The sequence below is a fragment of the Odocoileus virginianus genome, chromosome 30, assembly GCF_023699985.2.
Source record: "Odocoileus virginianus isolate 20LAN1187 ecotype Illinois chromosome 30, Ovbor_1.2, whole genome shotgun sequence".
Classification (NCBI taxonomy): Eukaryota; Metazoa; Chordata; class Mammalia; order Artiodactyla; family Cervidae; genus Odocoileus; species Odocoileus virginianus.
The window spans coordinates 19,378,692-19,395,211 of NC_069703.1; the positions used below are offsets into that span (position 1 = coordinate 19,378,692).

The 16,520-nt window shown below is 41.6% G+C and overlaps 1 protein-coding gene and 1 long non-coding RNA gene across 8 annotated transcripts in view; one reads left to right on the forward strand and one right to left on the reverse strand.

The window, feature by feature from the left end:
* The window catches only part of FN1 (fibronectin 1), a 69,968-nt gene extending 62,541 nt beyond the window's left edge, over positions 1-7,427 (reverse strand). For 3 of the 7 annotated variants that reach the window (XM_070458617.1, XM_020900292.2, XM_020900291.2), the window contains exons 1-5: positions 7,061-7,425; positions 6,013-6,141; positions 4,915-5,052; positions 3,303-3,434; positions 1,946-2,083 (exon numbers count right to left, since the gene is read on the reverse strand). In XM_070458617.1, the coding sequence (XP_070314718.1) occupies positions 1,946-2,083; positions 3,303-3,434; positions 4,915-5,052; positions 6,013-6,141; positions 7,061-7,205 (682 nt within the window). In that variant the 5' untranslated portion in view covers positions 7,206-7,425. Of the gene's footprint in view, positions 1-1,945; positions 2,084-3,302; positions 3,435-4,914; positions 5,053-6,012; positions 6,142-7,060 lie in introns of all 7 variants that reach the window. The other 4 variants (XM_020900289.2, XM_020900288.2, XM_020900287.2 and 1 more) reach the window with 2 other exon arrangements.
* Positions 6,941-16,520, forward strand: part of LOC139032180 (uncharacterized) — a 94,393-nt gene continuing 84,813 nt past the window's right edge. Inside the window, exon 1 of the long non-coding RNA XR_011484695.1 lies at positions 6,941-7,048. This is a non-coding gene — a long non-coding RNA (uncharacterized lncRNA). The remainder of the gene's footprint in view (positions 7,049-16,520) is intronic.

The window sequence follows — 16,520 nt, forward strand, 5'->3', positions numbered from 1 at the left end:
GATAAGAGTTTGAGTCAAACATCTAACTTGTCTTAAACTAAAACATTGCCGCTGAGGTCTTAGAAATCTGATAATCATAATAAAATTTTAAATGCAAAAGAACTGACAAGGTGCTCAAAAATATTTAAATTGCTATCACTGTTCAAGAGACATTATTTTTTGCTTGCAAGAATTCAAATTTGGATGGTGAACATGATGAGATGGTTAGATACTTTCAGCTAGATAAGACATGCTCAAAATATTTAGATTTGATTTTAAATGTATAACACCAATAGTTGATGGCTGTTTTGCTTACACAAACTTTATAGTTTGACATCTCAAAAAAGGAACATTGAATCCCTAAGGCAAAAAGTAAGGCCTCGGGGCAATCTTAGAAGGAGCTACAGAGAAATACCAGTGTTTCTTTCAGAAACTTTCAAAGTTTAGCTTCTTCACAGCACTAATAAACCTACAGAGACACTGTCCTTAACCACAGAATTGAGGTTAAACATAACAGGTTAAACATAATTTAACCTATGGGATAAGTAACTTTTATTTTCATCAATTTTACTAATGTATATGCCTTACTTAAATGTCAAGCATAGAAGGAAACCCAAAACTTTAGGGCTTTGCTCCTCTCCAAAGCATTCTCATGCCCAAAGATGCATGTGCCTGTTATTTTAAAGATTTCTTTGCTACTTAGAAAATATCTCAGTGATCACTTAGATGAAACATTTGCAACTTATCATCGGGTCCACAACACATTTAGCATTGAAATGAACGTTAAGGTTCTTTCTCAGTAGGTGATAACCTAAGACCTTATTGAACTAAGCTGTTTTGTTTTAATTTAGTCTTCTTTGAAGAAGTAGAATAAGTTGGTTACAAAATTTTTCTTGACATCCAAATGTTAGCATGTTGGTGGAACGGATGTTGTACATGATCTCATATGACAATTCTCTCTAGGAATCCAGAAAACAATGCCTGACCGCATCTGTAACATACAGATCTAAAACGTACTTCTGGACATGCAGATGGCAAAAAACACATGAAAAGATGCTCAATATCACTCATTATCAGAGAAATGCAAATCAAAACCACAATGAGGTACCATTACACGCCAGTCAGGATGGCTGCTATCCAAAAGTCTACAAGCAATAAATGCTGGAGAGGGTGTGGAGAAAAGGGAACCCTCTTACACTGTTGGTGGGGATGCAAATTGGTACAGCCACTATGGAAAACAGTGTGGAGATTTCTTAAAAAGCTGGAAATAGAACTGCCATATGACCCAGCAATCCCACTTCTGGGCATACACACTGAGGAAACCAGATCTGAAAGAGATACATGCACCCCAATGTTCATCGCAGCACTGTTTATAATAACCAGGACATGGAAGCAACCTAGACGCCCATCAGCAGACGAATGGATGAGGAAGCTGTGGTACATATACACCATGGAATATTACTCAGCCATTAAAAAGAATTCATCTGAATCAGTTCTAATGAGATGGATGAAACTGGAGCCCATTATACAGAGCGAAGTAAGCCAGAAAGATAAAGACCACTACAGTATACTAACACATATATATGGACTTTAGAAAGATGGTAACGATAACCCTATATGCAAAACAGAAAAAGAGACTCAGATGTATAGAACAGACTTGTGGACTCTGTGGGAGAAAGTGAGGGTGGGATGTTTCAAGAGAACAGCATCGAAACATGTATATTATCTAGGGTGAAACAGATCACCAGCCCAGGTTGGGTGCATGAGACAAGTGCTCGGGCCTGGTGCACTGGGAAGACCCAGAGGGATCGGGTGGAGAGGGAGGTGGGAGGGGGGACAGGGATGGGGAATACATGTAAATCCACGGCTAATTCATCTCAATGTATGACAAAAACCACTGCAATGATGTAATTAGCCTCCAACTAATAAAAATAAATGGAAAAATAAATAAATAAATAAAACGTACTTCTGGAGGTGCAAGTGATACGTCCACTGCCTTCTCCCAGGCAAGTACAGTCCACCATCATCCAGCCCTGATAAGGCTTTTCCCAGGTCTCCCCGACAACGTAGGAAGTGCCAGCAGCCTGATCAAAACATTTCTCAGCTGTAGGGAAATTTGAAGGAAAAACAGAAGAAAAAAAAGGGGGGGGGGTGTGGTTATTTCAAATTGTGCTGTTTCCCTGTAATTTACAGTATATTGTGTAAGCAAAAACCCAACCACATTTTTTTAAGTGGTACTCTGTTCAAAAAGAAAGGCACGCCCTGTAACTAAGCACAGAGCAAGTAACCAAAGTGAAAGGAAGCGCTAGCCAAGTTGGCAGGCAGAAATTCTGTTCTCCTAATAAGTACACGGGTTGTACATTTTCAGCTAGTACTGTTCTTCACACCAGTATTTTGAGCAAAAAGGATCTATGTGCCTGCTGTGGATCTATGAATCTCTTGCATATTGAGACTAAGTATGCAAAATTCCAATCTTAATTTAAAATGACCAATTAAGAATGCCTGCATAAAATGACAAGAAAGCTCTTTAAAATTTGGATTTCTATAAAAACAGAGGCAACACAAAGAAAATAAAAACCTCTGCATCAGAGAACAACAATCAGAATAAAATTTATAGCCAGAAACTCTTAGATTTGTATCTATAGATTTCAGCTGAAGATTGACACCAAAGGAAACAGCAATTTTTGACAGAAAATGACCAAGAGATGATAGAACACACACCATATGGTGTTTATATCCACTGCGTTCCAATAAAGAAAGATGTTAAAAGTCTCATTTTTTTTTCCTTTAAAAAGCTTACATCTTGACCAAGGAGAAATCTGAGAACAGATCTTTGAGGAAAGAAATGACTTCTTCCTAAATCTTTCAACTCTCTCTTAAGCTTTGAAAAAAAATTAAAAGACTTCTACTGATACATGTATGGTCAGTCATGTCCGACTCTTTGCCAGCCCATGGACTGTATGCAGCCTACCAGCGTTCTCTTCCCCAGAATTTTCCAGGCAAGGATAATGGATACTGTTCAAGTTGCCATTTCCTACTTCCAGATCCAGGAATCGAACCCAGACGTCTTGCATCTCCTACATCGTCATGCGCATTCTTTACCAGGGCGCCACCTGGGAATCCCTGAAACTTCTATACATGGTTGGGAATTTGAACTGATTCCTTGAAGAAGACTATGGATTACACAACATTTCATTATTTTAAATAAAATTCTCAGTCTCTTATCTTTTTTATTGGAAGGCAGGTATCTTGTCATGTCAATTTTGACTCAACCCAACATTTTGACTGTGTATCCCACCCCCATTTATCCCCAAGTCACACACCTATGGGCTTGCAGGTCCATTCTCCTTTCCCATTACCCAGACACACACACTCTAACATGTAACCACCAGTTTCGTGTGGTCTCCTCCAGGTATCACCAATCTTGTAGGACTGACCCCCTTCATGGCAGCGGTCTGTTCAAGATAAAAAGCAAATGTTACAGACAGTGGGACAGAAAATAGTTTTAAAACAGAAAAAGACTCATATTTCAACCCTTTCGGTTAGCCAGAGAGTAGCTTTCCCATCAGGGACAGGGGAAAAGTTAACAGGTCTGGTCATTTGGGGTCCTTCAGTTGAATGTCTGGTTTAAACACAATGGGAAACCACAGAGGAAATCTGAATAGCAAAGAAAGGAGTCATAAATCCTGGATCCCCAGAGAGATCACAGGAAATTGAGTTCTAAAGCAGAAAAGAAAGGCTGCCAGGCATGGCCTCCACACACACATAGTGGGTTGAGCCTGAGACTAGTTCAATGCAAAAGGCACACTAGACCTAGAATTCCAGCTTTCAGGATGTGGACAGTCCGTATTTCACCCTAGGATAGAAGTGTCTTTTTGAAGGAAAGCAAATAGATGTATACACAGCAAGTGTGGAAATCTGGTTAAACACAAGGGCACATACAAAGGTTAAACTGTCCACTATATAAACACTATGGAACACTGACTCTTAACATTTACCAATAATCTTGGATAAACTCTAACATTAAATATAGGACAGGCTGATTGGGCTTATTCACAAGAGACTGATTTGTCTTTTCCAGAAGGCTGTACATCATGCTTTTGGCGGGGGGGGGGGGGGGGGGGGCGCTTAATTCCCTGACCAGAGATTGAACCTTCACCCCCTGCAGTGGAAGCTCAGTCTTTACCACTAGATTGCCAGGGAAGTCTGATTTGTCTTTTGGACTGAGCCTTTAAGAGACTTATACAACAATGGATTAAAAAACACTAAATGCTGCATTAATAGAAGCTATTGGTAACCCAATGAATCATACTGGAAAGTTTGACTTAGCTAAACTAGAATTGCTGAAAGTCCAGATCCCTAAGTACCTTGGAAAATTCATCGCACATTATTCCTAGGAACAGAGAGCTCTGCTGCCTGGTTATAAACTACTGATTACAAAGAAACCAGACTGTTTCTGTGAGATCCAAGCCGTGAGTACATTGCTAACAAGACCAGCAGAGCACACAACGGCTAATTCGTTCTTCATGATCATCTTTCCAATCACTGTGGATCACCACATGAGCAGTCTGGCTTGAAGATGCCCAGATAACATAAAATGGGCAACTCCTCTAAGAATGGGATGGAGCCCAAGAGATTTGCTTGGTGAGGCTACATATGTATGCGTACACACACACACACACACACACACACACACACACACTCTCTCTCTCTCTCTCATAAATGCACACAGACTGAACACGGACTCCACCTGTGCTCAGAGCCACCTTTCAGAGGCACAGGAACCAGCTTTGTGGCCGTAGAAGGTGCCGGCTCACCTGGGATGAACCCCCACATTAGGAATGTCCAGTCACGGGTAACAGAAAATGACAGTGATGGGCATGGGGAGCTCACACTGTGTTATCCCAGGGTTACTGAACAGAAGGCCACTCTTACTTGCAATGGTGCAGCTTATTCTGCCTCGCCCAGCCCCGATGCAGGTGCAGTCCCAGATCATGGAGTCCTTCGGGCGCTCGTAAGTGTCGCCCACCCGGTAAGTGTTCCCCGTGTACTTGTCAAAGCACGTCTCTTCAGCTGCGGGAAGAAAGTCCATGTGAGCCTCATAGAGGGAAAAACTTTTCTATTCCACTCCTCTCATCCAAGGGAAAACCTCCTTTTCGATTCTGAGTAGCAAGGGACAAGTGGAAAGTGTTTAAAACCTGAAGTAGGAGATCTCAATTTCACCCTAGGGTCTAACAAAGCCTCAGTTTGCAACCTTTGACAGGTTCTCTAATTTTCTGGTGACGAATTTCCATCGGAAAGGATTCTCAGGCGCTTAGGGAAAAGCTATAAAGTACAACCTTAGGACCAGCTAGATTGTGAAGGAAGGACTTTAGAGTCCTCTCTCTGGCTCAGAAAATCAAACCAAGGTCCACTTAAAAATAAACAATCTGAAGAGCTCCCACCCCCACCCCAGCACTGGCCCTTGTTAATCCTACTATTTCCATTTTAGCCTCATCAGTGGTTCTCTGCAGGAGTTGACATAATTTACAAGAAATAGATCAAGGGTCATAAAGGAATGAGAACTTTGAAGTGGTCAGTGGTTTTATGTTGAACTGCAGCTGACAAATCGCTTGACAATGTACTGCCCGAAGTGCTTTCTGCCCCGTAATCTTAAAGTCTAAGATTTGGAATTACTTTCTAATAAATTAGAATTTTATAAGCAATTCTTTTTTTTCAAGGGAAAAAGAACACACATCCATCATATTTTTCATAAAATGTTTTGGGAAAGCAAAACAGAAAGAAGACCCTAGAAACTACTTTGGGATCTATTTGTTCTTTTGTTTTAAAGGTAAAAAGAACAATATAATTTGAAAAGCAAATATAAGCAGTTATTAAACATTTTTTAAAGATAATTCTATTAGGGAAATGGGATATGTAATTTTACTACTAATCCAAAGTTTAATCAACAAGCTCTACTTCTCTATCTATTAGATTCTAATAACTATAGTAATTAGAAGATTCTAAGAACTAGGCAGGCTCCCCATCACTTACGTTCAGGCTTGCTCTCACAATTAAAGCCCCGGCTCCCTCCATAACAGGTACAGACCAAGGCACTGCCCAGGTAGGTGCGCTCCCACTGTTGGTTTATCTGATAGTGCTTTCCATTGTCATAACAACCAGCTGTAAGAAATGAAGAAAAAAGTCATTAAATTTGATCCTTCCTTTTTCCAAAGTATGGAATTTTCTTGCACAACTAAATTGATGAGCCTAAGCAACAAATGAAGGGGAACAAAGTTAATCATCAGAGCATCAGAAGAATTAAAAGCAACTAGATATCTAAAGAGTTAACCACGCATTTGCACACGTAGATATTTAGGTATTCCTTTTGTTTTTCTTTTGACTTGGTTAAATGTTATACAATGATGTCATTTCCATCTGGCCAGGGGTCTGCACCAAAGGAATGGAAACATTTTGAAAAGCAGATAACTGGGAATTACATTTTAAAACGTGCAAGGAATTTTGGTGCTCTTTGGGGGTAATAAGTCAAGAAGGGCAATGCTAAGCAGTTTACATTAGCCAAGGAAAAGGGAGGGTGTGTCTTTGAGAAACTGGAAGAGGAATTCCAATCTCAGTTCTTGGAGAAGCATCCTGAGAAAGCATTCTGAAGCAATTACATCTCATTCAAAGTAGTAACAACATAATTATTCAGCTACTCTCCCCTCACCCCTATTTTGAAAGTATTTAACCAATTACTTAGTAACAAAGAAAATAAGCGTAAGGACCACACTAATCCCCAAAATAAACGTTTAAAGGGGTGCATCATTTTTCTCTTTAAAGACGAGTTTTGGTTAATTCAAAGGATGATCTGAGTCGGTAGCAGCCCTGAGGGACATCGCTGAGCTCCGCCTTCCAAAGCCTTATCTTACCTAAGCCCACAAAACCAGCCTGCTCAAAGCCAGTCTTCTATGCCCCCCTCTTATTTAAGAGTACACACACGCCACCCGCGCGCGTGCGCGCGCACAAAACTTCAGTCACAACTTTGGTTGGCTTTCCGGCCCCGTCCTAAGGCAGCCTGTTCCAGCCCACGGTGAGTACTCACGTTTGCTCTGACTGACAGTCAGCGGGGACTGGGGCTGAACGATCTGCTGCGCCTGTCTCCTGCTCTTCGAGGCTCCCGCGGAGGGTACCCCGGACAGGACGGCCAGCAGCAGCAGCAGCAGCCCGGGCCCCGGACCCCCGAGCATCTTGAGACGGTGAGGCAACTTGCCACTTAAGTTTGGTTCCCTTCGCAACCTGCGGGCGGAGTCCCCTTCCAGTACCTCCAAGAGAGTCAGAGCTGGAGGATGGGGCAGGGGAAGGGTAGAGGGACAGAGGGGAAGGAGAGGACGAAAGAAGTGGCCGCAGGTCCCCTCGCCCCGGCTCGCAACTAGGGCTCCCCCTCCTCCCCTTGCAAAGCGCAACCGGCGCGGGCGGCCGAGCCCGGAGAACCAGGGTTTATATGGGACTGTCCCTTCCCGCCCCCCCGCGAGGCCCCGGGCGCCGGGGAGGAGGGACCGGCCGGACCCCCTCCCACCCTCCTCCAGCCGCAGCCGCCGCCGACCGCGCGCCCATTGGCCCAGGCTCCGGGTGACGTCAGGGGAACTGTGGGTTCGCCCTGAACAAAAGAGATGCTGATCGCCCGCCAGGATTGGGACAAGAGAACTTTTTTCGGTTTCCTTTGCGGTCGTCAAACTTTCGGGGGGCAGAGGGGGAGGGATGGGAAGCGTCTGGAAAGGGGTAGACTGGGAGGAAAGGGAGGGGCTGGAGTCCCGTGTAGCCAAGGGATCGCAAGTCCATCCTCCCTCCCCCCCGCTTCCCTTTTTAAAATATTTTATTGGGGTGAGGCGGAGAGGGGGGGGAGTTCAGATTGCGTCACCGCCGGGGGTAGGGGGAAAATCTCCCCTCACTGGAGTGTACTCCGACGGGAAGGAAAAACCGTAAAGTAGCCACCACCTTGCAGCTGCAGGAATGTAGGCTTTGCCGTCCCGGGGAGCGGCTAGCTTTCCTGCGGTTCCCTCGGGTCTGTGCAATGACTGGGGACTCACTTTGACTTCACAGCTTCTTGTTCAAGTCTTCTGCCTTTCTAAACGCAGTACCTGCTGGTTCCGAGGACGTTTTAACTGGGGGTGGGGGGTGGAAAAGGAGGAAGGCGACGGAGGGCGGAAGGGAGAAAGGATCTCTTTAATGAGCTTCTACTAAGTACCAGGAATTCCGCGGGGCAGATCTAGAGGGAAACTCGGAGAACGAGGTTTCTTTGGAAAGGACAGAGCAGCCGTTTGCTTTTTTTTTTTTTCCCCCCAAATATGCAAGAAAGTCTTCTTGTCCTGGGGATGGGATGCCTGTTACCACTGAAAACTGGAAAGTTGGACCGACCTTGGAGAGAGAAAGATCGTAATGTCCTTGCCCATGTTCACCGTTACACAGAACAGAGATCGTTGAGTCATTAAAGGTTGAGAAAAGACCATTTCCAGTCTTTTCCTTCTTACAGTCGCTTCCTTGCTTTTATTTGGCGTTTTCGTTTGGTAGACATCGGTTTCATCATAGAGTTCCCCTCCCCCAGCCCCGCTGCCAGATTTTTTTTTTTTTCCCCCCAAGTGTTACTTACTCTAAGAAATGTGGAAAGTTCCCATTTAAGATTTCCCAGTCTTTCCCTCTAAAGGCATGGGTAGAAAGGGAATCTGAGAAGTCGCTAGCATTTAGCAACTCATCACATCAGTTCTTTTTACAGAGAAACACAAGGCACACTTGCTTTTTTAAAGATCTTCAAAAAGAGTCCTCAACTTTCTTCAGCAACTCCTGAAAGATCTAAACTCAAAAGTTTTGCCTCGCTCGTTATGTTAGTAGTGCAGACCTCCCATTGGCTTTGAAAATCTACGGAGGCTGCAAGCAGGTTTGTCTTTTTTCTGCACATACTTAGAGAAAAAGTTCTGCCTTTGGTAACTGCCATGGGTAATTCGAACTCTGGTCTATAAAATGCCCAACATCAAAGGCACAAAACCAACATTTGTTTTTGTTAACACAGGAACTTAAAGGGGGGAAAAAAAACCCCAGCAAATATCAGTTTCCTACAAGAAGTGTAAAATAACTTCCTAAGGCATCTTTGTGACCAATTTTGCAAGTTGAAAGAATGCCACAAATTTAGAGTCCTGTCTGGATTAGAGTTTTTTTGTTTGTTTGTTTGTTTTTTCAATTTCTCATCATCACTTGACAAAGCAGTCTTCTCTTTCACACATAAAAGAGCCCCTGTAAAATTCTTCATAAATTTCTGGGAAGCCAATGTTCCTTCCAAAGGGAAGGGTACCTGGAAATCAGGATGTAAACAAGATAAACTTGAAGCTAATGCTTTTTTAAAATATACAGATTCTGGGGGAAGGAAATCAGTGGTTAAAAAATATTTTGTCAACCAAAACCATAATAGCTTGACATATTTACTGTACTCAAAATACATAAGAATAATATACACATGAGAGCTTGGAGGAAATAGCCTAAGTGACTTACATTTCAGAAGAAACTGATATTTCAGTCTGTTGAAATATAATTTGCTTAAGGACATGGTATATTTGTAAAGTCTCCCAAGCAAAAATATACAATATTCTGACTGAATGTTATAGAAATGGTTGACAGTTTACCCTTTTACTTAAAAGTGGCTTTTTTTTTTTTTAACTTTGGAGACAGTACCATTTTCTTAGTTAAGACAGCAAGGCTTGCTGTAGTATTCTTTCATTATCAAAGTCCCTTGTAATTGTGTAAGTCTGCTATCTCTAGCTGGAGAGATAATTAAATCTCTCCATTGTAACCCTTTTCAAACTAGCGATGCCTGGTGTCCAAGGTTCTCTTGCACTCCCATAAGAATTCTGAAGTTTATTTTGACAAGGATTGGTTCTTCAGCAAACAGTGTCCTCCTATTTGTAGGATATATCTTTGGGTTTCTTTTTCTCATCTCGAATTGGAGAGGGAAATGTGACAAAAGAGATAGAAAGTAGATTGATAGGTGGCTGGCACTGGGGCTGGGAATGGGAATCAGCTGTAAATGGGCATAAGGAATCTTGAAGGGGTGATGGAAATGAATGTTTTAAAACTAGAATGCAGTGATGGCTGCACAACTTGGTGAAGTTACTGAAATTCACCACGTTGTAAACTTAAAATGGTAAATTTTATTATATGAGTTGATTGTTGTTGTTTAATTGCTAAGTCATGTCTCTTTCGTGACCCCATATACCGGCGCCTTCCGGACTCCTCTGTCCATAGGATTTCCCAGGCAAGAACACTGGAGTGGGTTGCCTTTTCCTTCCTCAGGGATTTTTCCTGACCCAGTGATCAAACCCTCATCTCCCACATTGGCAGGTGGACTCTTTACCACTGAGTCACCTGGGAAGCCCTGGTATATAAATTATACCCCAACAAAGTTGTTTTTTAAAATATCGATTAAAGCATAGGATATCTTTAATCATTTTTGCTTGTACCATCTTCTGATTTTGTTTCAAGGACATGCACTCAAGTGGCAACAGCATATACAGGGTAGCCTCATTTCTTCATTTTCCTAAGAGGAAATTTGCCATTAATAAAGTAGTAGATTCTTTCTTCTACACCAGCAACCTCTTACCAAACCTAGTACCTGTGTGAGGTCATGTGTGGTAGAGACAGAACATACATTCATTGACAACTGTGCCTGGCTTCTTCTTGGAAATAAGATTTTCTCAGAACTTAGGTCAAATTAAGTGTTCAGTAACAAAAAGGAACACAAATATTTCTGTGTTGGGGATATAATTTGGATGTTTTGTTATTGAAGAAGGCTAAGAGCTTCCCTAGTGTTTCAGATGGTAAAGCGTCTGTCTGCAATGCAGGAGACCTGGGTTCAATCCCTGGGTTGGGAAGATCCCCTGGAGAAGGAAATGGCAGCCCACTCCAGTATTCTTGCCTGGAAAATCCCATGGACCAAGGAGCCTGGTAGGCTACCATCCATGGGGTCGCAAAGACACGACTGAGCGACTTCACTTCACTTAATGAGGAACATGGGCAATTATGGAAATCTGAAGTGAATTGACTTCGTTTGAGTTGAACATTATGGTTAAGCACAAAAGGAATTGATCAGGGCCAGTCATTTAGAGAAGACTGAAATTAAAGCAATTTAAGGAATAGTTTTAAAAGGCAGTTTTCTCCTAAGTGAAAAATGATTTTTCTTTAACAGGAATACACACATGGCAGACAATACCCATCCTGGTCAAATCCCTTTCCTGTTGAAAAACAAAATCTTATCCCTGATAAGAAATAACTTCTTGACCCCAAGGGTTATATTTAAATGAAGATGGGCTGTTTTTCCTGGAAACCTTTGGCTTTTATCCTGTTCTTAATCTCTTTCAGTTCTGTTAGAGGGGAGGCCATTGATTAGGTGACCTTTGGAATTTTCTGCCTTAAGAGCCTGTAGCGTCTTTTACTGTTTCACAGTCTTCTCTGGGTAGGTTGACTGGAGATAAATTACAGTCCTTTTGTTTCTTATCTTGATTTTATTTTTTGGGCATAAGTCCTTCACATCTTCCCTTGAAAACAGTTGAGTTTGCAAAACTGCTACTCATTAAGCACAGGTGTGAGAAGGAAAAATAAACTGCCCCATGGGCAGTCCCATGGGTGGAATATCTGGACAGTTTGTCTAGAATTGACAGGGCCTTGAAACCGGGGGGGAAAAATACTTGATAAGGACATTAATTTATGCCTTGAAAGCTAGTCAGCTTTCCCTTACTCAGCATTTTGTTTGTATTTTAAGTTATTTTATTATTTAATCAGCACTTTTAAGCCTTAATCGGCTTCCTTTGTTGCTTAACAGAAGTGCCCTTTTCCTCACTCGAGTGATGTACCTCCCAGAAGGCTTTGCACAGTTGTCTTATTCATTCAGTAGCATGGAGCCAACTACCGGGTAGCTAGACCACTCACCCAGAACTCTATTGCAGAACATTTCAGCTTTCTAGGATGGGTAGCAGCTTCTTGGAAAATATTTATTTTTGTGTGCTGTTGCTCCTTTTTCCAGTTCTGCTTTATTTTATGTAGGTGGCTTTAAAGGTTTGTTTTGAAAGGCTGAAAAAAAAAGTTTTTTAAGATTTTTGATATTTAAATTATTTTTTATCTTTCTTACATTCACATACTTTAAGCATCTTTCACGCTAAGTCACTTCAGTTATCTCCAACTCTTTGCACCACTATGGACTATAGCCCACCAGGCTCCTCCGTCCATAGGTTTCTCCAGGCAAGAATACTGGAGTGGGTTGCCATGCTTTCCTCCAGGGGATCTTCCCGATCCAGGGATCAACCTGCACCTCTTATGTCTCCTGCATTGGCAGGCGGGTTCTTTACCCCTAGTGCCACCCGGGGAAGTCTCCTAAGCATCTTATATGAAGCTAACTTTATTTATTTATTCATTCATTTATTTATTTTTTGGCTCTAGTGGGTCTTTATTGCTCCACATGGGCTTTAGTTGCAGCGAGCGGAGGCTACTCTTCATGGTGGTGTCTGGGCTTCTCATTGAGTTGGCTTCTCTTGTTGTGGAGCACAGGCTCTAGCCGCACCAGCTTCAGTAGTTGCAGCCCATGAGCTCAGTAGTTGTGGCCCACGCCTTAGCTGCTTCATGGCATGTGGTATCTTCCCAGATCAGGGATCAAACCAGCATCCCTTGACTTGCAAGATGTGTTCTTAACCACTCTACCACCAGGGAAGCTTTGTGCAGCTAATTTTGAAAGTTGCCTCAGATGCCTAAAAACAACCATAAACATTATCTCTTGGATAAATTTTTGTACAAACAATAGACTTTTGTGATATAGGTGGTCAATAGACACTCTTTCTATGGATTAAATTAGTTATTAAAAATTAAGGACTTATTCACCTGAATTACAGCAATGGAAGTATAACTCTTCCTAAATTTGTGCTGAACCATTTTCTTGATAAATTTAATATATTCTCTTATTAGTTGTGAAAATTTTACTGAGATGAAATGGATATTTCAAATTATTCTATGTTTTCATAGTAATAGTAATGTTTCATAGTAAACATGAAAAACTAAGGCAAGCTTAAGCACATGGTGAACAAGTTCATAACAATATGAGTATTTGAAGAGAATTAAGGGAAGTTCATTTAAACTGCCAGACTTTATTAAACACTTTCTCTGAGCCAGACTCAGTACAAAATACTTTAATGCATTTTTTCACGTGTGGGTCATGACAAACTATGGAACATTCCTAAAGAAGTGGGAAAATTAGACAACCTTACCTGTCCCCAGAGAAACCTGTATGTGGATCAAGAAGCAACAGTAAGAACCTTACATGGAACAACTGACCGGTTCAAAATTGGGAAAGAGGTATGATACAAGTGTTTATTGTCATCCTGCTTATTTAACTTATGTGCAGTGTACATCATGCAAAATGCCAGACTGGATGAATTACAAGCTGGAATCAGCCCTAAAAGAAATCAACCCTGAATATGCATTGGAAGGATGAGGCTGAAACTGAAGCTCCAATACTTTGGCCACCTGATGCAAAGAGCTGACTCATTGGAAAAGACCCTGATGCTGGGAAAGATTAAAGGCAAAAGGATCTGAGGGCGCCAGACGAGATATTTAGATAGCATACTGACTCAATGGACATGAATTTGAGCAAACTCCAGGAGAGAGTGACAGACAGGGAAACCTGGCATGCTACAGTCCATGAGATCACAAGAAGTCAGAAATGACTTTGCAACTGAACAACAACAATGCATTTTTTCATTCAACCATCAACCACCCTCTGAGATAAGTACTCTTATCCTCTTATTCTTACAGATGAGGATACAAAACTTAAAAACATAACAAATGAAGCTTTCTGAATCACCAGCCTTGTAGAAATTGTGGTATCACTTAATGATCTCCTTCTGGAATAAAGATCTGGGCAAAGCAATTGACTAAAGGATTTTGTGGATGACTTTTTCAACATGAGACTAATGCATTCAGTAGGTGTCACACAGACATGCTAGCAATTTTCTCTGTTGTATCCAAGGCCATTCTTTTTTTATCTTTTTTAATACTTTCATTATGCTTTATGAAGACCAGATTTTTCCAAAGCCAGTACCTCATAACTCTTAATTAAGCAGTTAACAGTTCTTCTTTCATTGTTAATTCCTGAATACTAGCATATGTACTGTGCTTGCTCAGTTGTGTCCGACTCTTTGCGACCCCATGAACTGTAGCCTGCCAGGCTTCTCTGTCTATGGGGATTCTCCAGGCAAGAATAATGGAGTGGGGTGCCATGCCTTCCTCCAGGGGACCTTCTGGACCCAGGGATCAAACCCAGGTCTCTCTCCCACATTGCAGGCAGATTCTTTACCTTCGGAGCCACCAGAGAAGCTCACACTAGCATATAACACAGTCAAAATCCCCTTCCCCTTCAAGTGTGAGTATCACTGTAAGATTGTCTTGCCACCCTGCTGACTGCTGCAGACAGTCTCAGAGCCCATCATGGCTGCCAATGGGAGGGAAGATTTGCTTCCCTTACCAGTGTGATAAAAATGTCTTACCACGTTCAGTGGTATTATCTGATCTATGTTTATTTAAAAGTCCTTCCCATGAATATTCTTGAAGTCCTTTTGCAAAGCTTCAGCTTAACTGTCTATTAAAGACTGAAAAGTCAAGGTTAAAGATTTGATCATGTGTTGACAAAGAAGCTTAGTCAAGTTGCTGTGAAATAATCAGAATTATGGCTGATAGATTATACCAGGACACATCTATAATTCAGAAACTTAGATTTCTAGAAGATCTATAGTAGTAACATTTACCCATATAGTATAATCTTAGAAAACTTATCACTCCTTTAGCAATACTTCCCATGTAATTCAACATATCAAATAAAACTAATTAAATATTCCTCTTGAGATGTCTTATGGGCTCCCCTAATGAACTCCAAAGTTAGCTGGAGGTCAAAAGAAACTAAATTAAAATTTCATATTTGGGGAGTTTGTCAAAAAGTTTCAAAACACTTGGTCAAGTAAGATCATTGGTCACTGTCAGACAATACAAAGATAGTCTAAAGCTTAAATATTACGGCACAAGGTCTGGTACTCAATAAAAAATAAATGGCTGACTAAAGGATAAATGCAGCAAGATTAGTTAATGCCAATTTCTCTTTTGTTGCCAAAATAAGCACTGCTTCAAAAACTTACTCTTCTGGGAAGTTTCTGTGCAGCCAATTCTAGATAAATATGCTATAATTTAAAGGAAATTTAATATCCCAGATTGAGATAATGTCAATATATATATTTTCAGAAGAGGTTCCTCTGAACCTATAGTTAAGAGCATTTCAGGTTTCTTCCAAAACCTTCGGCCACTAAAGAAATATCTGCATTGTGGGAGGAGCAATTTGGGGGAATTTGGGCTTGATTATCTTAGCAGATTGCTAGTGAAGACATAGGTGATAACAGTATTAACCAAGGCCATTCTTTTGTGGACCAATTTCCTTCAAATGGATTTCCCAAGTGACTCAGTGATAAAGAATCAGTCTGCCAATGCAGGAGATGGAAGAGACACAGGTTCAATCCCTATATCTGGAAGATCCCCTAGAGGAGGAAATGGCAACCCACTCCAGTACCCTCGCCTGGAAAATTCCATGGACAGAGGAGCCTGGAGGGCTATTGTCCTTGGGATCGCAAAGAGTCGGATATGACTGATCAACTTAGCATGCAAAAAGCCTTCCTTCAAACAACTTGAATGTGTTTTGGCATTTTGATTAATACCTCTGACCCTTCCATAGACTGCAAGTTTGGTGGGGCAGAGTCTTTGTCTTGGCACTTATGAATGAAAAGAAAGAAGGGCAGATGAAAAACTTTCAAATTCACAGTTAGTGATTATTTATCCAGACAGTCACCTTAGTAAGTGCTCTGCATATGTTATTTTAGTTTATCCTCAAAGCAACTGCCAGAAGTAGATATCCAGAGCCCCAGTTTACTCTCAGGCACTCAGAAAAGTCCTTAGCTTCTTCAGTGAAAGAGGAACAAAGCTGGAACCTAACATCCTCTTTACACAAAATTCAAGTTTTTTCTAAGCCATTCAGGGCTTTCCCCAGACAGATTTTGCCCCAATTAAGTTATAAGAAATCTGGAAAAATTATCTGGGGGTTACTCTTTTTGTTCCCCCAGATCTTCATGCTCTGCTCTTCACTGCCTTGCTCTCTGTCCCACAGCTGACCCCTTGTACTGTATGGCAGACTCCTCTGCCTGCTGCAGGCCAAAAAGCTCAGGGTGCTTCCTCTGAAGCCAAGATTTAGGGCCACAGTCCTGGTGGCAGCTGCCTGTCTGTAGACCATGCGTGCTCAGTGGGAGCAACATTGCCCACAAAAGGGTGAAAATTCCCTTGTTGGTGGGCTAGCAGAGTAGGGAGTAAAAAGAAAAAATTAAGCCAACTCAACCCTATCTGATAAAATCTTATTCCTTCCTTGTTTATATCTCATCAGGTAGAATTTAAATTAGATTTGGTTTTTCTCATGGGCGTGGGGATAGTAACTAAACAGAAAC